We start from the raw sequence: 22,775 nt of genomic DNA, 5'->3' as shown, positions 1-22,775 counted from the left end.
TCCTAATCCTAATTTTGTAAAACACCATTCTTCTTCTTCTTCTATGCAGCATCAGCTTCAGCAGCAGCAGCATGATCTTACAAGAATAATATCACAAACATGGGAAGAAGAAGAAGAACATCAACATCATCACCATCCCCTAATCTTATCATCATCATCTTCCCATAATCCTCCTGCTGCCTATAATAATAATAATAATCCAATAAGCAATGAGATGTTGGAATTATGGCTTGAAAACCCAACATCAGTCCATTGGCAACAACATCCTCCTCCTGTCCCTGCCAAGGATATGGTCAAACCGAGGATAAGGTGGACGCCTGAACTGCACCAGATTTTCTTAGATTCTATTCATCAACTCGGCGGACATACAAGTAAGTAATTGTATGCATCGTGACTTAGAGAACGTTTTAAATGAGAGTGAAAGTCATGACATACTAGTTAGTTTCGTAATCATCCATCTATATATATATATATATCGAAATGCAGAGGCAACTCCTAAAGGTATACTCAAGGTCATGAATGTTAAAAATTTAAGCATCAACAATATCAAGAGTCATTTGCAGGTCTGTTTTGTATAATCAATTCCATTAATTTCTCATTTGTCTATCTGTCTAATCAATTCATTTCAATTTCAGAAATTCCGCCTTAATATGAATCTAGTAGAGTCCAATCAAACTCATTATACAAACACCAAATTCGAAAATCATCAGCAGCAAGACGAATGTATACAACAACAACAAGAACAGTTAATCGGTACCAACAACACTCCTTTGAGAAGGTGAATCGACTATCTTATATCAACTTTCCTCTATTGCATAACTTATGATTAAAAGTGATGATTATCATCTGGTATGGCAGGGAGAATGCGGTAACACAGGCTTTGTTAAATCAACTCGAGTTCCAGAAACAGCTCCACGAGCAGCTTAAGGTATGATATATCGATGATGCCCCCCCTCCCCGAGGAAAATTCGTTTAACTGAATTTTGTTGTATATATAATGTGGTTGAAAAAGGTACAAAGAGAGCTTCAGATGAGAATAGAGAAGCATGGGGAGTATCTAAAGAAGATCGTTGAAGAACAACAACAACAAAATGGACAATAAATAGATTTTATATTTTGTAATAAATAATCTCAACTTCATATAATTAATGAATTTGCTTCTATTTCTTCTTCTTGTCAAGTCAAGCAAATCAAACAAACAAACAAACCGAAACACTTGCGTAAATATGAACACGACAAAACACGTTTTAAAATACAATAGTAATAATAATAATACACCTCATAACACGACCATCCCTTGACATTTTAAGTTCTAGCGGCAGCAACAACAACAGCAGCCGGCAGCAGGTTTTTTCTAATGCACACGTCAAACAAGTACAAAAAAACCGAAACAATATAATATAATAATGTGACAGATAATGAATGAAACCAAAATCCTCTTCTTTTTCTATTTATTCTTCACCCGAGGTTCCACCTGGCTTTTTCATATCTTACTGTTGGGGGACCGACCGATGAGCCTGCATTGCTCAGGAAGTATTGAAGACACAACTTGACCATTAACCGCAAGTAATTCACCATCAATTCCACAACCAGTTTTCGTGTTATTTCCCTGTTTAATCCTCACCGATTTAACCTGGCATCCAAACATTTATATTCATATTTTTAGAATAAGGTTCTTCGATGTGCTTTCGAACATGAGACTTCAAACCTCTTAATCTCAAATAACACATTATCGGATCACCAATCACATTATTCAAATCATAAACCAAAATACCCTATATTTTTTTACTATATTTAAATTGTAATTTGGTAATAGAATCTCAAATAACCCAAAGATCAAATAAGGCTTTAGTTCAAGAGTCTTTTTGGAAATAATCTAGGTTATTTAGAAAGATAATCTCTTGTTTGATGAAAAAGTAGATTACGGGGTTATTTAAGTTAAATGACTAAACCTAAAGTAGACGGTGGATGGGATAATGGATACGAAGTTTCTTAGTGCAAGTTGTTTTTAAACATTTAATTCCATAGAGTAGGTGCGTAAAATTAATTTTAATACCTTGACATACTCGACGAATGGCAGAGAAAGATGTCGGCCAAACTGCAGTAGTATGAAGAACCTCAACAGCCTTAAACGTCCACTTCCACGAACCAATAACAAATCCAAGCAGTTATCGTCATGGTCAGCTTGAGGAGCAATCACTTGAGAAAAGTTCTGCACAGTTTTGCACGAATGGTTACAGACCAGGACAGCAAGAAATTGACCTTTAGTTTTCACCCACTTTTCCTCCAGCCTAGGTACAACATCATCTTTCCTCGACTCAGATTCAAGAACTTCAGCAGGACCGGGCAACTCGATAGGATTTTCCACACCCCAATTCGGTTCCGAGTCCCATTTAGGTTCGGATTCCCAAATTGGACCTGGATCCGAAACAGTCGAAGATATATCTTCTTTGTCATGTGTTCCTGTATTCCCCCAAGAACACCTAGTAGCATCTTGTGTAGTAATGGTTAATCCACTCCATGCTTTATCTGTTTTAGACTTTGACCTAGTTCTAGGCCAATTAGGCATTGAAGAATGTGGAACTTGAGAATGGACTATTTCCGGTTCTTCTATAACACTGCTCCTACCTGACGACAACCGTTTGGTTTTTGGATCTAGGCCACGTACGTAATCCGATGGTTCGCTGCTAGCACGTGTACTTCTGGTTGAGGCATCGTGATCTCCTCCGAAGTCTCGACTAGGTGTCATTATCGAGTCAATGCTCGATAGACTAGACGATCTAGGGAGTCCTTCTTTAATCGATCTCCTCATGATATCTGTGTACAAGTCTGAGAGGTCAACTACTTCCCTTTCGTCTGAACCTTTTCCATCACGATCGCTAGCCTCCTTAATGACTGGAAGATATTCAACTTCGAAATTGTACGTGGGCAAGCATAGGAATTTGAGAACACCAGCAACTAGGTAACGTAGAGGACCAAATCTCTTCTGATACTTTTCAGAGAGTTCTAGAACTGGTGCGAAAAACATTAATGTGTATTAGCTAGCAATAAGCAAATTCAACAAGTTTCGTACCATCGTAGTCTTAACACATTCCATCATAAATGATATAGAGAGAGGTGAGTTACCATCGCTAACGAAGCCAAAGTATGAAACAGTCATGCCAAAGTGAATAAGTCCAGTTTGAATCCATTCAACAGCCAAGACATCGGTTGCAACAAGGCCACCCTGAAGCAGGGCAGTTAACTATTGATTAGCACCAGTAGGAAATCTAGTAAAGACGCAAATGGAATAAACTAAACTAAACTAACAGAGGAGTGGAAACTTATAGGGAAATTCTTGCAGTCCACTGCAGAAAAAGGATTATAAGTTTCTTTTCTTGCTCTTTAAAAAATAAAAAATAAAATAAAAAAGTTGTGCAGCCTTTCTAGAGCTTTTTGATGTAGGGTTTTCTTTTTTTTTTTTGAAAGAAAATGATTTTTGGGAAAAAACCTTGTTTGAAGAAAAAGTGGATTATTTGGGTTAAATCATTAAAATATATTTTGTATTTAATATTTTAAGATCGTTGTCTGACCGATCGGACACCAGACCGCTCGTGCCCGCCTATTGCGGCTTTAGTTGTTCAGTGACAACCTTGGTGATGATTTTATACACGAGCCACTTTTTCTCGAACAAAATGGAAATCAATTTCAATGTGCTTAATGCGAGCATGAAAAACCGGGTTGGCATTATAAAAAAAATAAAGGGTATTTAGTATTTTAGCTGATGATTTTGAATGATTTGATTGATGATAGGATAAGGGATTTTTTGGAATAAATCGTGCATCAAACAAGGCCCTAGCGAATTTTGCATGGACAAGTTAATCATATCCAGCATAGTGGAAGAAGCATTGAACCCAAGACTAGCCTAGTGGTTAATGTTCTTAAATTCCTTACTGTGAGATGCATGTTTCATGATTTTATTTCGTAAACCGCTTATGAGTGTCAAAGGTCTAAGGCTCTGATGTTAACTTTTATGGGACAATAGACGCTATAATCACATCAGAAATATAATTGCATCATGTACAGAAGTACACCAACCCCTAGACTCCAAATATGTACCAGAGACAGATCAGAAGTAAACTTATTCAAAAAAAGAAGAATAAAGATTAAGGATCTTTCATAGATCAATGACTACCTTTACTATAGCAATTGCAGCCGACACTGGATCACTAACTCCTAGAACAGTCCACACCAAAGAATTATCTGAACCAGCAGGTATTATTCCCAGTGGGATTGAAATTGCTTCTCTCTGGTTCTCCCTGATAAGCAGGCCATTCAAAACCTACAAGAGAATAATGTCAGGTATATGCTGACACTTGAAGTGATATCTTGCTCTAATTTAGTCATAGACCTTCGCTGCCAAACAATAATCATTACTCGTCAAACAACAGTAAGCAAATTGTGAAGTACCAAGCAAGTATAACAGCTCAAAAATGCTACGTTAACTATTATACTGACGATATTTGTCACATAGAAGTACCAAAGCAAACAAAGTACTAAAGAAGCTTCAGATTATGTGGTCATGCCCAGAAATAGCCAAAGATGCTGAGGAAGCATAATTACAATTTGAAATTCTAAGCGCACAAAAATTGAAGATGATACAAATGTGCACCAGAATGGTAAAGGTAACCATTGAGAAGATTTATAAGTTTTTCTACAATACAACTGTAGACAGTAACCACTCTGATTGGGACAAATAAAAAATCACATGAAGTTCAGGTCAGAATGACATGTTACAATGTCATCAAAAATTTCTTGGAGAAAAAAAGTAGTGTCTACTCTTTTTATGGAGCAATCAGGTGATTATCTACTTTTAGCTTGGAAAATGTTGAAAGACCAAAGAAAACCCATAGAGAATCACCAAAAGTCACCCATATATGAACAGGCAAAAACCAACCTCATTAACAATGCCATCGCCTCCAACACATATAATTCCTGCAAAACATCACAAGCGTAAGACAGGTGTTTCAGAGATAAAAGGAAAATTCTAACAGGATATAAATGGAAACTGTTTGGCATAAAAGAAATGAGAGATAGAAATACCATCTGGGCATGTGCTTAAATCAACAGTAGATGCAAGAGTCTTAGCATGTCCAGCAGATTTTGTCTTGACCACTTCCATCTGAAAACCTGCAAGCTGTCGTGAAGAAAAATTTAACATCATTATTATACAATGTAAGCACATATTGCTATTCCTTCCATTCTATAATGGCACGTGAAAGAATTCGTTTTAAGAATGAATACTCATACACAAACTTAGTCAAGCCAAAAAAAGGTAGTGATTTATTATACCTTAAATATTGGTTCCACGGTGCCATGAAAAACTTTACTTGAACGACCACGTCCAGACCTTGGATTTAAAATCACTAGCACCCTGGGTGGACTTTTAGATTTGATGTATGGCATAAGAGAAAAATCAAAACTAGCTGTATCTGAAGCCTGATTCTTAGAAGATACCAAAGGATGTGGCAGACAGTTCAGAAAGCATTGCTGGTCAGCAAATCCACTGACCCACTGGTGCGCCTCTTCAGAACTAGAAGCCAAGAAACGAAAATCTTTCTGACTTCTTTTATTCTTTGTAAAACAAGAGAGGCCACACGAACTCTTTTTAATGGGGTATGCATGCACGGTAAAGAGTCTCAGACCTGTACTGTAAGATACCTGCAAGAATCAAGCAAACATATGTTCAGTCGTCATACAGGGAATCAGAAATGACAAAAAAAATCAAAAAAAAATCTGAAAGTCCTTACCGAGATCACATCCTCTAAAAGCAGCATATGAGAACCCCATAACAGCGCTTTGCTTGTCAGTTTAGCATCAACAGAATCCTGGTTTAATACCTCAGTGGAAGGTTGAGATTTACGACTACTCGTTACTTTTCTCTTATCAAACACAATCTTTCCAGAGAACACTTCATATCCTAACAAATCAGATTTCTCATCATGTATATCAATCCTATGATCATCCCTTCTTTCTTTCTTAGCATCATCGCTTACAGAAGTTATTTCAGCCCGTTTAGAGGCTTTCAACTTCCCACGCTTCTCCGGAAAGACAACTGGAGATGAATGCGGTCCAGTTGCTTTGGGAGAACACAAACTCAACCTACGAAGATTCTGTTGAGTCGGTCTTGGTGAATTATTCCTTGAAAGACTTTCACTCTTCTGCATATCCGTTTGCCAACAGATGGAAGAGACAGGAAGGAAGATATTTGTTGCCAGTGCAGTTGCCGCATAAACTCAAATCAACTCAAATCAACTCAAATCAGCTCAAATCTCTGCTTCAGAATATCTAATTCACAACAAATTTAATCGCATCCAATCAATCAGAAATCAGAAAATCTAATTTAATTCTTTAAAAGCCAGATTTATCCATATGTAGTGCAGTGTCCAAAATTCAAGTTAAGAATGAAACAATAATCGCATTGATGAGTATTAAAGAGAAAAACTGACCTTAAAGAGTTGATGAAACATGAGAAACAGTAAGTGATTATATCCAGTTCGGATCAGATCGTTGTGTCAAGGCATCGGCATGTCTTGGTAAGATGAAATAAAAGTGGTTATAGAGGATGAGAATCTCTTTATGAGTAGAGAATTGGAAGAAACTTACATGTAAATGAGAATTAGGAGTTGAATCGGAGCCCTAAAGAGGACGGATCGTGGATGGAGATGTAGAATTGGTTCTCTTTCTCTCTCTTCTGTGAAGCGGTTGGTGGTCGCCGTAGGAACTGGAGAGAGAGCTCGTCGCCGTAGTCCGATTACCAAGTGCCCGATGAGCTATAGCTCTAGCTAGACACGGAAATGAAGAAGAAGAAGAAGATGCACACAAAAAAAAAAAGTATCTTTGGACCCATTCTAATTCGGTGTGACCCGATTCGGATTCTTTTATCGCCGCGCCTGGACCCACCTACCCACTTCTAATGTATTTTTATAAATAAATATACTCATTTCAACTATTTATTTATTTATTTATTTATTTATTTATTTATATATATTTATATATATTTATAAGTTCTTCAATTTTATTATCTCATTTTATTTATATCTTATAAATGTATATTTAAATTTTTTTTATTATCAAGACATGATTTAAGACAAATATTTATGCTATGTAGGGGCTGGAGCGGTAATTTTTTCGGTACAAACGTGACATTACCCTAATTTTTTAATATTTTTAATTTAATACATTATTTTTATCTAACTTTTAAAAAACAAAAAAAAACTTTTATTCACTATAAATTTATCTATAATTTTCTAAGTTCATCCCAATTTTTTTTTTAAACTCACCACATAACTCGAATTAGTGGATCTGTCCCTATCGGTATAACTTCATTTTGTTTTATATGTTTATTATATCAAAAAATTTAGTATAAGAAAAATTATATTGTTATTTTGATATTTTAAAATTTCGAACTATACCACGATTTTGGTATGAGATATATAATATACATAATCCTATTAAAGTTTAATTATATTTTGATTTGATTGATTCGTTAATTTTGATAAAAAGTTATTAATGGTTGTGTGAAACTAATTATTGAAATTAAAATTAAAATTTAATTATTTATAAGTGTTATATATATATATATATATATATATATATATATATATATATATATAATTTATAAATATTATTTTGGTATTTCGGTATATACCTATATATAAAAAAATTAAAAATATCTTATATTTATCGTACCGATAATTTCGGTATCGGTATCATATTTATCATTTTTGTTTGATATACCAGAAAAATAAGTAATTTTCTCAACTTAGTTATATTTGACAATATTTAAAAATAAAATTTGAATCATAACTTTAATAGAGTATAAAATTATACTCTAATTTAAAAATTATATCAACTTTGATTCATAGAATAATATTGTACTAAACAAATAAAAAAAATCTTTCCAACTTTTTAATTTTGGCAAAATTTTAACAGGATCTTAATTATGTTGAACATATACCTATTTCAAAATTGACTTATTTTATGCATTTGTAATTATAGGCGTAAAAGAATATTTTTTGTATGGATTATTTGACTTATAAAATATATTACAACTTTTGAAAATCTTATAACTGATTTATATGTATATCTTCTTTTGACTTTTTTATTTTGATTTTAAAAGAGCAAATAACTTTATTTACTAATTTGTCATTTTTGTTTAATTGGAAGTATTTTTTTTAAGATAACAAATTTTTAAATAAAAAAACTTTTAAAAAGATGCAAATTTAAAGTGTTCAAAGGAAAATGTTGAATTTGACTAATAAAATTATACACATTTATTAAACTACTATATATATATATATATATATATATATATATATATATATATATATATATATATATAATATAATATAATATAATATGTCATTTAATATAAATCAATCAAAATTTGTCCAATTTATTAAAAAAATTAACTAATAAATTTAGAATTAATGGATGAATAAATCTTATTATTTCTATTGAATCATCATCAATTAAATGTTCTAATATCTTAATTTTATTTTCAAAATTTTGACACAAATATTCAAGTTATCTATTGTACATTTCATTATAAAACGTAAATTTATATAAAGTGAATTATAAAAACAATTAAATATAATAGTTGAAACTTGTTGAACTTATTGAATATTTGTTCAAGCCTTCAAATAATATTCATAAAAATAATGTTAATAACTTGAATAAGAAAACTTAAGTTAGTTATATTTGTCAATGATCTAAAACTACAATATGAATCATGACTTTAATACAAATATAAAATTATTCTATAATTAAAAAATAATTAAAAATATATATATATATCAACTTTGATTCATAAAATAATATTGTAAAAAAGTTTTAATAAGCTCATTTTGTACATTTAAAGGTGTAAAATAATTTTTTTTTATGAATTATTTGACTTTGAGAAATATATTAGAACTTTTGATAACATTATTATTGAAGGTTGATTAGGACTGGCTTCATTTTTATTGAGAATATTAAATTGTGAGGTCCTTTCTTTTGATTTTATTTCTGTTTACTTATTTTTCTTATCCAAAAAATAAAATAATAATTTAAAATAAATAAAATCTTTGTTTACTTATTTGTCAATTTTGCTTTATTAAAAATATTATTCTAAGACAACTAATTATTAAAGATAATAGTCAATTCAATTTTTTTGCTTAAGAAAACTTTAAATTTGACTAATAAACAAAAATAAAAACATTTATTAAACTACTATAGAATGTCACTTGATAAGAATCAAAATTTGTACAAGTGAAAACAAAATATACTAAGTTTATAGTCAATGATGAATAAATATTTTTATTGAATAATCATCTATTAATTATAGTTCTTATCTCAAAACTTTATGATCAAAACATTTGACACAAATGTTCAAAATATTCATTCAAAAAAATAGTGTTAGTAACCAACTAATTTAGTTCAATGCATAAGTTAGGGGTTGAACGATGTTAACAGAACTTAATTTGTTTAATAATTCAAATCAAAATTTATAACTTGAACATGTTCATTAGTAATTGATCTAAATTGTTAAACCCCGTTGGACTGACATGAAAAGCCAAAACAAAGAAGTAAGCATTTTGCTGAGGAATTTCATGGTTCTGTATGGATGCGTAGCTTATCACGTGTTGGATAACACGTGACAATACGAGAATCTGGAGTGGCTCAAGGTTCGATACGTTTCAATCATAGTTTGTGCGCCACACATTTTTTTAAAACAAAACATTATTTTTAAAGATTTTGACAGTACCAGACTAGTTTTGAAATTAACTATGTAAAAATAATTAATTTTATTCAAATTTTAATAATTTGGGGATTTGTTATAATCAAATGATAATTTAATTGAAATCCGGTTTAAATTAATCAAACGTAATTAATTTAAGAAAATATTATTTATTGAAAACAGAGTCACCAAATGATTTTAGAAAAATTAGTAAAATGTATGTATATAAACGTATTTTATACTAGAGTTTCCATAAGGGATTCGTTATTTGGTTACGTTCGGGAAAAATTTTTCGTGATATGTCATCCGCGTCCGTTGAAAACGGTTTTAATTTTTAAAAGTCTAGCTATTAAAAGATTTATTTATAACATTTATTTCCTTTAGATAGTAGTCCAGGGTTCTAAACAAGGATAAGTTTAGATTATGTAAATAATTGTACAAAATTATTTACAAGTGCATACCTACAATTACAGTTATTTAAGATTGAGTACAAAACTTGAAAAATATCATAAAAGTATTAGAATTTAAAAATAAACTTTAAACGGGGCCTTAGTCAAAATATTTGTTTGAGAAATATCTCGAAAATATTTTGAAATCATTTTCTGACCTCTTGGGATTATTTAAAAATGGATTGAGGTTCCAAAATTATTTTTACAAAAATAATTTTGAATTTTGAAAAGTGGAACCAATCATGTCTCAGGACCAGAGTCCTAGGGCTTGGGTCCGTTTTTACCAGTCGAAGACCGAATGTGCTCGTTCTAGACCAAGGGTGTTTTCGATCAAGGCTCAGGATACTCGGTCAGAGAACTGAAGTATTCGGGCCTGGGGTTCGGGAAGCTCGGTCCTGAACTCGGATTGTTCGGTCCTAGGTCTGGGAATCTCGGTCCCAGATCTAGAATTCTCGGTCGTGGGTCATGGGAGTCTTGGTCCCAAGTCAAACCTCTCGGTCTTAGGTGAAAACCCTAGATCGGATTTCTCGGTCATTACTCAAGAACATCGGTCCTAGGTCATTGGTCTCGGTCCTAGGTCAATTTTCTTGGTCCTTGGTCTAAGTCAGGACCGAGAATTCTCGGTCCTATCTCTTAGTCATCAGTCTTACAAGACTCTGGTCCAAGAACACCGAATGTTCTTCATTTGGTATGAAAATTGCAGGTTTGTATCTTTTGATATATATCATGAAAACATGATCTGTAAATTGCTAACAACTCATATGGATGTAGAGATCATAACCCCTAATCCTAGAATCGATCAATCGAACCCTAAGACAATTGATTTTTCAAAACGATTTCTAGGGCAAATTTTAGAACTTTTGAATTAGGCCATCACATGGCCTAATTCTTGCTCCAACAACTTTGAAATGATGTTTACAATCGAACACAACCAAAACAAGAACATCAAACAAGCTCTGTAACAACTTTACAAACTGAAATTTAAACTTAATATTTCTAAAATTTCAGATCGATCAAACATGATCGGGATGTATGTAATGTAATTTAAAAATCATCCAAACATGTTAGGCAACTATTTGAATCAAAATTTAATCACAAAAGCTCAATAACATTAATTTCAAATTTTCGAAATTTTCAAATTAATTTTGGGTTTTTTTATAGAGGTTGATTTGATGTAATCTCTTTCGGCAAAAAGCTTGGATATCATCTAGGGATTGATTTAGACTATAAAAAGCACGAAATTGAACCTTAAATAAGATGAACCCGATCGAAGTTGAAAATTTTCAATTTTGAATCCTAACTTGAGTTATAGTAGATATGGAAACTTACTAGTGATTAAATAACACTCCAATGAACTTTACGAAGCTTTCTAGAGCTCTTGATCAAAGTTCAGAACACTGGAACAGTTTCTTCAAAAACTAGTCGTCTGAGCTTCTTTGAACATCTTTAAGCAGGTGGTAATTAGTGGATTTTATTCGATGGATTGTAAGAACGCCTAGAAAGTATTTATACTCAATCTAAGTCTGTTTTGAAGTCGAATTCATATTGAATTTGGCTTCTAAAACTCTTATTCTTCGTTTCTATTTGTCCTCGCCAGCCTAGTTTTAGGGTAACTTTTGACTTCTTATCAAAGGGGAATTAAAGGAGAGGGAGAGACGTGCACGTTGGTGAAGTCTGGAAGGATAAGGTTGAGAAACGAAGGAGATAGAGCTTCTGGAAGGATCACCGGCGTCAAACGCGAGCCTCCGGCGTTCACAATTTCTCAATGGAGAATGAGAACAAAACAATGTCATTTTGTTTAAATAAATGCGTCGTTGGCGATCCGTCCATCGCTAGGCGTTCCGTTTGGCGTCGGGTATCTAGGCTAACGGGGTTAGCGTCCCGTTAGCTGATCCGATGTGGATCCGAGCGCGCGCTTCATTGGTTACAACTGGATGCATGGCTTCTTCCTGGGCGTTGGATGAAAATATGCGCTGATCTGATGGATACAAATCCTGCTACAACTGATTCCCTTATTTTCGGCCACACTAGATTATCAGTTTTTATTTTTAATAATATGGTTAATTGAAATTGATCATTCTCTTTCATTTTTCTTCACCAAATTAATACACAAAAATATTTTTGATAACATAATAAAAATTATGTTTATTTATTTTATTTTTGGGGTATTTATTTAATTATTTTATACTATAAATTATACATAACTTATGTCTAAAATTATAATTAAATTAATTCAACCCCTTTTTGAGTTTAATTTGGGTAAAATAAATACAATATTTTAATCCAAAATTATTTTTAGTTTTTAATTAGTTTTTCTAATTAGGGTTTAATTACCACGATAATTAACCCTAATTTAGTTTTAACATCTTCTTTTCATTATTTTGAATTAAAATAATTCAAAATATTATTTTAAAATATTAATATCATTATAAATTGAGGTATGTCAAATTTTCATGCTTACAGAATGCCCCTCTCGACCCGAGTTTGAATAAAACAAACTTCGTATTTGGAAAACGTGAGTTCGAGGTTGAACATTTTGAAATTTGTATCACAACTTATAATAAGGTGGAAGGATAGAACCTAGATAACTACAGATGATGGGGATGAATCATGATAATGATTCATATGTCGGATTGTCACACGATCATTCATCGGTTGAATCTTGAACAAGCTATGGGTATAATAGTAAGTAACCCATTCCAAACTCATAAGCATGATTAGCGACTTGTCATCCATCATGAAAGTCATTTTCTTGATGGGATACAATGGAAGAATGTCCTATATTTTATCATTGCTCTGTACCGGAGGTCCTTGCAAGGTTTTCTTCATTAGTCAGAACTGGCGGTAAGCGCTTGAGCTTGTCAAGTAGATATATATAAAGGATTAAGATGAACCCTTTTACTTACATTAGAAGACATATATGAGTTGTTCAGGCTCATTAGCGTTTCTGCTAGAATAACACTAGAGGGATCTTTGTTGCCTCTTCGCATTTGGTGTGCTACCTCAATAATTCTTAAGGAGGGCTTACCATTTGCTGATGTTAGAAATAAATGACTCAGTATGATTGACATCGTTATCATAGATGATCATCTCTCCATTTTTATTTCCATCTTGGTCCAAGTTTGGAAATTGATGTACGTCATTACGATGATAATATCGGATGTGAATTTGGAGTATTTGTACATTCCTGTAAGAGCTTTCTAATGGCATTGAGTCTACAAACGGCCTTAAATGTAAAATATTTTTGTTGTCCGTCTTAAGAATATCCCGGAGTTCCTCTATAGTTGGGCACATAGATCTTTTACCGAGGAAGTAAGCTCGTTTGACTAGGTTCCACCTTCGCTACATTTCCATCATGAAAGTGGAGTTTACTTTGAAGTTTATGAACTTCATAATGGGGATGAGGTCATAAGATTGATAATTCCATTCATTAGCGTGAAAGTTATCGATATAGGGGACCAGCACGACATTAGTCAACATGGACATCGTTGGTGACTGTGATTATAAAAGAGTGAAATATTGCAATTGTAAAAACAAGAGCAAATGTATATGCACATAGCATGACTTATAATGAACATCTCATAAGCATTTTATATACTTGTTTTATGGAACTACGATTTTATACAGTTCAAAATTTCGTGCTTCATAGTTTGCTAGTTAATTATTACTGCTTTCTAACTCCTTTCGTTATATAACAGTGGTAAAACTAAAGCTCCTTTTTTTAAGGGGTAGAGGTGACGGAACCTTCACTTTCTTCTTCTTCTTGCTGACGTCAGTACTCATCTATAATCTGGTCTAGATAATCCTTTTGTCCTTTGGGATACCCATATTGACTACATCATTTCAAAGCTCTAGATAGTTTGCGTAGTCATTAGGTCAATAGGTCTTTGTCTATGACAACCACAAAATCACGATAGGGAGGTATGCAGTCTCGTCTAAATTGTTTGAAAACTCACTGGTGTAGTAGGAGGTAACCCACTCAAGACTCATAAGTACAATTACGGGTTGATCATCCATTAGATATGTCATCTTCTTAATACCATACCATGATAGAAGTTCCCGTATGGAATTATTGTCATGAATTGGTATTTCTGGCTTGGCACGCCTGATGCGTCGACATTGAACAGCGACACACATCTCACTATTGGGAACCGGGGGAGGTATACGCTCCAACTTTTCCAAGAGCCATATATAGAGAATAATGAGAGCCCCTCTCTTGTTGAGATGGTAGGTGAAGTATGATTCATTTAAACCTAGCAATGTTTCAGCTAGAATAATTCTAGTATGATCCTTGTTTCATTCCCTAAGGTGGCCGTAAGCCACTTCCAATACCTTCGATGATGGTGGGAGGTTTCCTGATGGGGCGAGGAGAAAGTGGGCCATCATAATCGTCATTGTGAGCAGGGAGGTGCTGAAATTCAGTGGAATCTCTCCGCTCTGAGGGGCCAGTTTCACCCAGCGTAGAAGGTCCAAGTATGTTCTCACTAGGATTTTGTCCACCGCGGTCTTAGTATAACCGAATTCTTCATGAATAAGGTGCCTGAGAGACATGGACTCCGTGAAAGGCTTGAGTCTAATGATGTTCTTGTTATCAATCATCATGATTGCTTTGAAATCTTCAATAATTGGACAGATTTGGCGATCTCTTATGATGAAGGCCATGTGTCTTAAATCCCACTTTCGCTGCATTTACATCATAAAGTTATGATGGATTCAAAAGTGAGTGTATTTGAGCGCGGTATTTAGTTTGTAGCCTCGGTAGTACCATTCTGTTTTGTGGAAATTGTGACTCTAAAGGAACATATCTTTGTTCTCTAATAGGGTCATTCTAAAAGCGTATAATCAATTTGACAAACATTCCATTTGATTTTGATAAAGTAAATATGCTTAGAGATGTTTATTATATCTATTATAGATGTATGCATGTATAACAAATAAAACTTATAAGTTGATTTGTCGAAGTTTTGTTGTTTGGGGACGTTAAACAACAGTTGGGTAAAGTAATCGGGTTTTGTGTGCTAAGGTGTGGTCAAGGTTTGGTTGGGAATTTCTCCCCACTGTCACTAAGGTTGCATCCTGACGGATGTATCAAAGTCGAAGGGGAGATCGATTCTAGGTTCCTAGTTTTTCCTCATGCAACATCTCTCGGTCACAAACCGGTATGATTTGTCTTCATGTAATTCGTAGAAGTATAAAGTTATAATCTAGTACTTATTCACGTAATCCCATGTGATATACTCGTATGATTCCTATCAATTATTAGGATAAATCTTAGGTTCCCTTTGGGTGATGAACCATGTAAGGTGGACTATTATGAAGATTTAAAATGTTATAAATAAAAATTTATATAGCTAGAGATTTATTTGTTCATAAATTAAAGATCCCCAACAGAGTCGCCAAAAAGTTGTAACCCCAAAGAAGATCTTTGGTTCCGTAGCTTAGCATGTGTCGAATGACACATGGCAATACAGGGGATCCAAGGTGGCTCGGGGTGTATGTAATGTTATTTGAAAATCATCCTAACATGTTTACAAACATGTTAGGCAACTATTTGAATCAAAATTCAAGCTCAAAAGCTCAAGAACATAAATTTTAAATTTTTTTGATTTTCAAATTAGTTTTGGAATTTTTTTATTGATGTTGATTAAATAAAATCTCTTTTGACAAAAAGCTTGGATATCATCTATGGATTGATTTCGACTATAGAAAGCACAAAATTGAACCTTAAATAAGATCAACCTGATCAAACTGGAAAATTTTCAATTTTAAATCCTAACTTGAATTACAGCAGGTCTAGAAACTTATTAGTGATTGGAGAACACTTCAATGAACTTTACGAAGCTTTCTAGAGCTCTTGATTGAAGTTTAGAACGCCGAAGCAGTTTCTTCAAAAAACAGTCGTCGGAGCTTCTTTGAACATCTTCAAGCAGGCTGTAATTAGTGGATTTTGTTCGATGGATTGGAATAAAAACACCTGTGGAGTATTTATACTCAATCTAAGTCGGTTTCAAAGTCAATTCATGTTGAATTTGGCTTCTGAAACTCTTCTTTTTCGTTTATGTTTTGTCCTCGCCACCCTAGTTCTAGGATAGTTTTTGACTTCTTATCCTAGGGGAATTAAAGGCTAGGGAGAGACGTGAACGTTTGTGAAGTTTGGAAGGATAAGGTTGAGAAACGAAGGAGGGAGATAGAGCTTCTAGAAGGATCGTCGGCGTCGAGTGTGAGCCTCTGGCGTTTGCAATTTCTCGGTGGAGAAGGAAAACAAAACGACATTGTTTTGTTTAAATTAATGCGTCATTGGTGTTCCGTCCATCGCTAGGTGTTCCATTTAGCGTTTGGGCATCTGGGCTAATAGGGTTAACGTCCCATTAGCTCATCCGGTGTGGACCTGGGCGTGCGCTTCCTTGGTTACAACCGGATGCGTGACTTCTTCATGGGCACTAGATGAAAATCTAGCGCTGATCTTATGGATATAAATCCTGCTGTAATCGATTCCCTTATTTTCGGCCACATTGAATTATCAGTTTTTATTTTTAATAAAAGGGTTATTTGAAATCGAATTTTAACAATTTTCTTTCATTTTTCTTCACCAAATTAATACACAATAATATGTTTAATAATATAATAAAATTTATGTTTATTTATATTATTTTTGGATATTTATTTAATTATTTTAGGCTATAAATTATTAAATTATACATAACTTATGTCTAAAATTATAGTTAAATTATTTCAACTCCTTTTTAAGTTTAGTTTGGGTAAAATAAATACAATATTTTAATCCCAAATTATTTTCAGTTTTTATTTAATTTTTCTAATTAGGGTTTAATTATCACCATAATTAACCCTAATTTAGTTTTAACCTCTTCTTTTGATTATTTTGAATTAAAAGATCAAAATATTATTTTAAAATATTAATACAATTATAAATTGGGGTATGTCAAATTTTCATGTTTACATAACCCGATTCAATTGACATTACTCAACTCAAACCCGATATAATTAATATCACATCTCTATTTCATATTAAAATAACATCAGCATAAAAAACTATGAAGTTAAATCACAAATCCGTTTACAAAAACCTTACATTACAAAAGAAGATGAATGAGTAAGAAATGGCAAACACAAAATCTTATAAAAAAATTATGAATAAATTGATGGACTTACTTTGGATATTTCAAGTGTATCTGATTTTGACATGTTTATTAATCGGGTTAAACATATTGACATGATTTGAACTCGGACGCAATATACATAACTATAACCTAATTTAATAACACATTACTAATATAGTTCAAATTGTATGAGTAACTCTTAAGAAATTAAAAGTTACGTATTTAATTCTCGTTTAAAACACCCTATTTAGAATAGATATCATAAATTTAAATTCATATTAACTTCTAAAGTTAAAATATATATACAAAGGACAATACCAAGTTTTATATATAATTATTATTCAGTTTTATTCTGTCCTTAAAAGTGGATATTCGCCCACGTTCTATAGGGACAGGTTTTAAATGGTGAATATATTTTGAGCCAATGAATAATTTAAAATTAATAAAATTCAATTAATTAAATACAATTTGATGTTGACAAGTTGTTTCCCTCCACATAACTTATAACATTCATTGTTTCCTTCAATAAGACATAAAATTTAATAAATTTGTCAAAATTATTATATTTCTAAAAAACATCCATTAATAATAATACCCTTCTGAATATTTTAATTTCACTACTTTTTAAGAGATTAAATATTTCAAACTATATTCAAATTAATTACACTCAACTAAAATTAAATAAAAAAAACAAAAATTGTTTCTTACTTCAAATCAAGTCCCCATCAACATTAATCTGATATATTTTAAAACCATACCTAATTGGAGACTATTTTATAATTCAAATTGAATTACCAATGTACCCTCCTAAAACTTGTAAGGAATGAGGTATAAAGTAAAAGTAGATATGAATAAAGAAAATAATAATAATAATAATAATAATAATAATGTAAAGTAACCTAGCATAAAAAAAATATGCCGTTATTGGTCCCCAGAAGTTTGGTGTGTGGGTCAGAGTAACTTATTTTTACTTTTAACATGATAATTTTAACCTCTATAAAACAATATACGGGAAATTCGGACTTGTCCTTGATTGATTTTTTCCATATATTCTTTTTAATTTATATTAAGTTTTTTTAATGTTAAAAAGTGTATAAACATTATAGTATAAATGTAAAAGAACAAATATATATTTTTTTATATACAACGATCACACATTCATGTTTTCTCTTACGTTTTATATAAGAATTGAATCTATAATATTTTGTATCTTATTACTTTGTCTTTGAGTTATATTCGTGAGTTTATAAATAAATAAATTTAAAAATACTCTCAAACAAACATCTAATGTTATTTTTTTTTAAATTAAATAAGAAGAAAAACAAAATAACAATTACAGTAATTATTTTTACACATTTTACTAAGTTAATTTAATTGAAAAAAAAAACTTATTTTAGTTGAAATAAAGAGTAATTATGATAGTTTCCTAAACATACAAAACAAAAAGCATATTGTTATGAAAAAATATATATCTTTTTAAAGTTAGGATTGTAGAACGAGTTTTAAAATTATGATGATCGGACTTTAACTTAGGTTAGTTTAATGATAATCGAATCTTACCGTTTTATTTTTTTTAGTTAGGATTCTTTTTATTTAAGTTAAGATAAGATAATATTATGACTTCGAATAAATATAAACTCATTGAAAATATATTTTGGGATTCTTTGGATATAGTGATATTTTTCAATAAAAATAAAGTCTCCACTCAAATCTATGTTGCTTGACACTCTAAATGTTGTTATTTATTAAATAATTAAACAATAAAAGACACATTAAAAAAATATTAGTATTATAATTAATGAAAAGAAAAGGAAAGGAAGAAATAAGCTTAGTGGTGAAGGAGGAGAATAGTATCTTTTCTCTTTTTATGAGATTGAAGATTGCAGCTTTATATTGTGGTGCCATAGATGGCCCATTTATCCCTTCTTATTAATTAATGCCTCTTCTTATTTACTTTCAAATAAAATATTAAAGTATTAAATAGTAAGAATATTTTGAACATTAATCTAAATAAATTATTATATTAAATAAGATTTTTACAAAATTAAATAAATCATATGAAGCCTAAGCTTTTATGTTCTACGGATCAAATTCCAAAAAAAATCATTAGATAGGTTTGAGGTAAAATTTTGATACAAGTTTTTGATATAATAAAAATTGATTTATATTAAGGTTTATAATTTATTTAATTAAACAACCTATCTGATTCGTTTTTTTAAATATATTATTAAAGTTATATTTTGTATTTTTACTTTTTTAATAAGAAATTATTTAAAATTTTTATTTAGTTAATGTTTTTATTTATTTATTTTGTATGATCAATTATTCAAAAGTAATTTAAACATGTTTAGAATATGAATATATAAAATTATTTGGATGTAAAGGATATATATAAAAATATAAAAGATCATTATCAAATTTAAATTTATTTAAACAAAAAATTGACCAAATCCTATGATTAGTCATCCTAGGGTTCAAACAAACCATGTAGGATCACGACCTTTCCTAGCCGACAATTCAAATATGTTTGATAATATTTTGAAGGAATTCAAACCCAAAATATTTTGTTTGATTTTAACTCACAAAACTTTTATTTAATATTTATATATATATTATGTTTTTGTTATATTATATATATTACACATTATATATTGTATCATAATTTGCTCTCTCTCATTAATTATGATCAAATTCTCTTTCTAAATCTTCATTTTAAATCTATAAACTAAAACGCTTATTTGAGGAATTTTTTTTTTTTTTTTAGTTTTACCGAAATTTTATGATAAAAACTTTGTTCGATAAAAATTAGAAAAAAATTTGTTTTTAAATTTTGAAGACTAATTTATCCTGACTTTAGAGGATATGGGGTAAATGAGAGAATGATGATTTAGAGAAAGAGGATAAAATTAGAGGGTAATTTTGATATTTAAATAATAAAATTATTTGATTTAATGATTGATAAGATGTTTGAGTTTTAAGATAAAAACTGGATTTTATCTCAAAAACCTTTTTATCAAAGAGCTCTAAGTCTCTTATTTCTTAATGACAACTTTTTTTCGTTGAAGAATAAAAATGTGAACTAAAATAATTGTGATTGCGAATCAATTTTCGAACATCGAACTCGAGTTGAAACTTGATTTCGAGTTTATCAAATTTCAAATCAAATACCACAATAAAGATTGTCATCATAATCAAAACTATGTAAGAATTTTTAAAATAAATCTAAAAGAAAAACAAAACTAGTTCATCAAATGAAGTTGTATTTTGAGTGATATTTTTTATATAAAATTAATAACACATATGATTTAAATTCAAAATAAAGTTTATCACTTTAGTTATTTAATAAAAAAAACAAAACAAAACAAAACATCACCAGGCTTTGCCCTTTTTTTCCTTTAATCAAACACCACATGATAGAAGAAGAGTTCATCTTTCTCTATCTAGAATAAAGCAAGTCTAGTACCACAACAACAACTTTGATATTCAACAATTTCAAATCTCAAATCCCAAATCCTTCATCTTCATCAAAAGACCAAACTTTGAATCATATATATATATATATATATGTTTGAATGGTCAAAATCTATTAATAATTAATTAGGGTTTTCAAAAAAGATTTCTGAATACTGATTGCTTGCTGGCTGTAATAATAATAATATAAGTTGGGGATTTGTGGCTATAGAATAGGTAGAGGGTCAAGGGTTCTGGTCAGGTGGGGACAATTGTCTCTGTCTTTGTCTTTTGCTTCTACTACAAAGAACAACAACAAAGAAATCATCTTTTTCTTTCTTTCTTCTTCTTCTTACTCTACAGTCTTACTGTTTTCTACTCAAACCCCATTTTCATCTTTTTAGAGAGAAGAAGATGGTTGGGGGAAGAAGAAGAGAAGAAGAAGGTTTTCTATGTAAATTGAAAAGAGCAATGAAATTGATTCTACAAACAACAACAACATGTACCTGTTCTTTTCCGCCGGAGAAGACAACAACCCTTGTCGCCGCCGCCGCCGGAGATCCACTTCCTCACTTTCACCATTGCTCAAGTGGTGAAACAGTTGTTTCAGGGGAACCCAATTCCTCAAATACCAAGGTAGATTTCATATTCATCTTTCTCTCTTTAATGGCGATTGATTGATTGATTGATTGATTGAATGATTACAGAACTTGTGTCCAATATGCCTTGATGTTCTTAGCTATGGAGGAACAACAACAGACAGTAGTCCTGGACAAGCAATCTTCACTGCACAATGCTCTCATTCTTTCCATTTCACATGCATTTCTTCCAATGTCCGCCATGGAAGTCTCAATTGCCCTGTTTGTCGAGCTCATTGGTCTCATCTCCCTCGTAACCTACAATGTTCAGATACTTGTATCAACCAAACAGATCCAATTCTACGAATCCTAGATGATTCCATCGCTACTTTCAGAGTTCAAAGGAGATCATTTCTCAGATCTGCTCGTTACGATGATGACGATCCAATCCAACCTGACCGTCATCCCGATCATCCTCATCTCCGTTTCTCAGTTCATCAAATCTGCCGTCCATCGAATAATTACCTGTCGGTAACTCTGAACCATCTACCGGCGACTGATCTAGTCTTGGTTGCTAGCCCTAATGGACCTCATTTGAGACTTATAAAACAATGCATGGCACTCGTCGTCTGTTCTCTTCGTCCGATTGACCGAGTCGCCATTGTAACCTACTCGTCCGCCGCTGCACGAGTGTTTCCACTCAGATGTATGACGCCGTACGGGAAGAGAACAGCTCTGCAAGTCATCGATCGTCTTTTCTACTTCGGACAGTCAGATCCAATGGAAGGATTACAGAAAGGGATAAAGATAATCGAAGATCGAACTTACAAAAATCCTCAATGCTCCATTCTGCATCTCTCCAACAGTCCTACGAGAACTTATCAGTGTACGAACGACGACGAGAATCCGATTCCGATCCCGATCCATCGGTTCCACGTTGGATACGGCCACGGCACATCGAACGGTTTCGTGATGAACGAGTTCAAGGAGTTTCTCGCTAGAGTTGTCGGTGGCGCGATTACGGAAGTCCGGTTGCGAATCGGAGAGAGCGGTAGGATCGTCGACATCGGCGAGCTTAGGAGCGGCGAGGAAAGAAGAATTCCATTGGATTTTGAGGAATCGAGAAATCTCCGTTTAGTTTACAGCTATAAATCTCCGGTTGCTGAAGAGTGTTACAGAACAGGTGAAGCGGAGGTTGACGACGGTGGTTCGCAGCCATTGGAGAGGAGCTTGTTAGGAAGAACAAACGGTTTTGAGAGCTGGGGTTATGATGATCCTTATAGAACTAGAAGATGGGCTAAGCATTTGCATGGCTATAGAATATAGTTAGGGTTTAGGGTTTCGATTTCATGATGGATGATCAGCACTTTATATATAGTTTTCGAGATTGCGTTTTATCACTGAGTTATGATTATCCGCA

General features: G+C 32.2%; 3 protein-coding genes across 3 annotated transcripts; 2 read left to right on the top strand and 1 right to left on the bottom strand.

Annotated features, from left to right (window-relative positions):
* The first annotated feature begins 28 nt into the window (after positions 1 to 28).
* On the top strand, positions 29 to 1,163 carry LOC124923727 (protein PHOSPHATE STARVATION RESPONSE 3-like). Its single transcript, XM_047463689.1, has 5 exons — positions 29 to 371; positions 487 to 563; positions 636 to 778; positions 859 to 928; positions 1,013 to 1,163. Exons 1-5 carry the CDS (start codon positions 44 to 46, stop codon positions 1,100 to 1,102), a joined length of 708 nt encoding a protein of 235 aa, XP_047319645.1. The 5' UTR covers positions 29 to 43; the 3' UTR covers positions 1,103 to 1,163.
* Positions 1,164 to 1,221: 58 nt separating this feature from the next.
* Positions 1,222 to 6,827, bottom strand: LOC124923726 (sphingoid long-chain bases kinase 1). The gene is made up of 10 exons (XM_047463688.1): positions 6,646 to 6,827; positions 6,489 to 6,571; positions 5,790 to 6,327; positions 5,332 to 5,700; positions 5,083 to 5,176; positions 4,937 to 4,974; positions 4,175 to 4,321; positions 3,127 to 3,226; positions 2,057 to 3,012; positions 1,222 to 1,633 (listed from the first exon to the last, which is right to left on the bottom strand). The coding sequence occupies exons 3-10, from the start codon at positions 6,204 to 6,206 to the stop codon at positions 1,484 to 1,486; spliced, it is 2,271 nt and encodes a 756-aa protein (XP_047319644.1). The 5' UTR covers positions 6,207 to 6,327; positions 6,489 to 6,571; positions 6,646 to 6,827; the 3' UTR covers positions 1,222 to 1,483.
* Positions 6,828 to 20,994: 14,167 nt separating this feature from the next.
* Positions 20,995 to 22,752, top strand: LOC124925552 (E3 ubiquitin-protein ligase WAV3-like). The gene is made up of 2 exons (XM_047465587.1): positions 20,995 to 21,413; positions 21,485 to 22,752. Exons 1-2 carry the CDS (start codon positions 21,192 to 21,194, stop codon positions 22,679 to 22,681), a joined length of 1,419 nt encoding a protein of 472 aa, XP_047321543.1. The 5' UTR covers positions 20,995 to 21,191; the 3' UTR covers positions 22,682 to 22,752.
* Positions 22,753 to 22,775: the final 23 nt, after the last annotated feature.

Source organism: Impatiens glandulifera, chromosome 2 (assembly GCF_907164915.1).
Source record: "Impatiens glandulifera chromosome 2, dImpGla2.1, whole genome shotgun sequence".
NCBI classification, from domain to species: Eukaryota; Viridiplantae; Streptophyta; class Magnoliopsida; order Ericales; family Balsaminaceae; genus Impatiens; species Impatiens glandulifera.
This window is presented reverse-complemented; position numbering and strand designations above follow the sequence as displayed.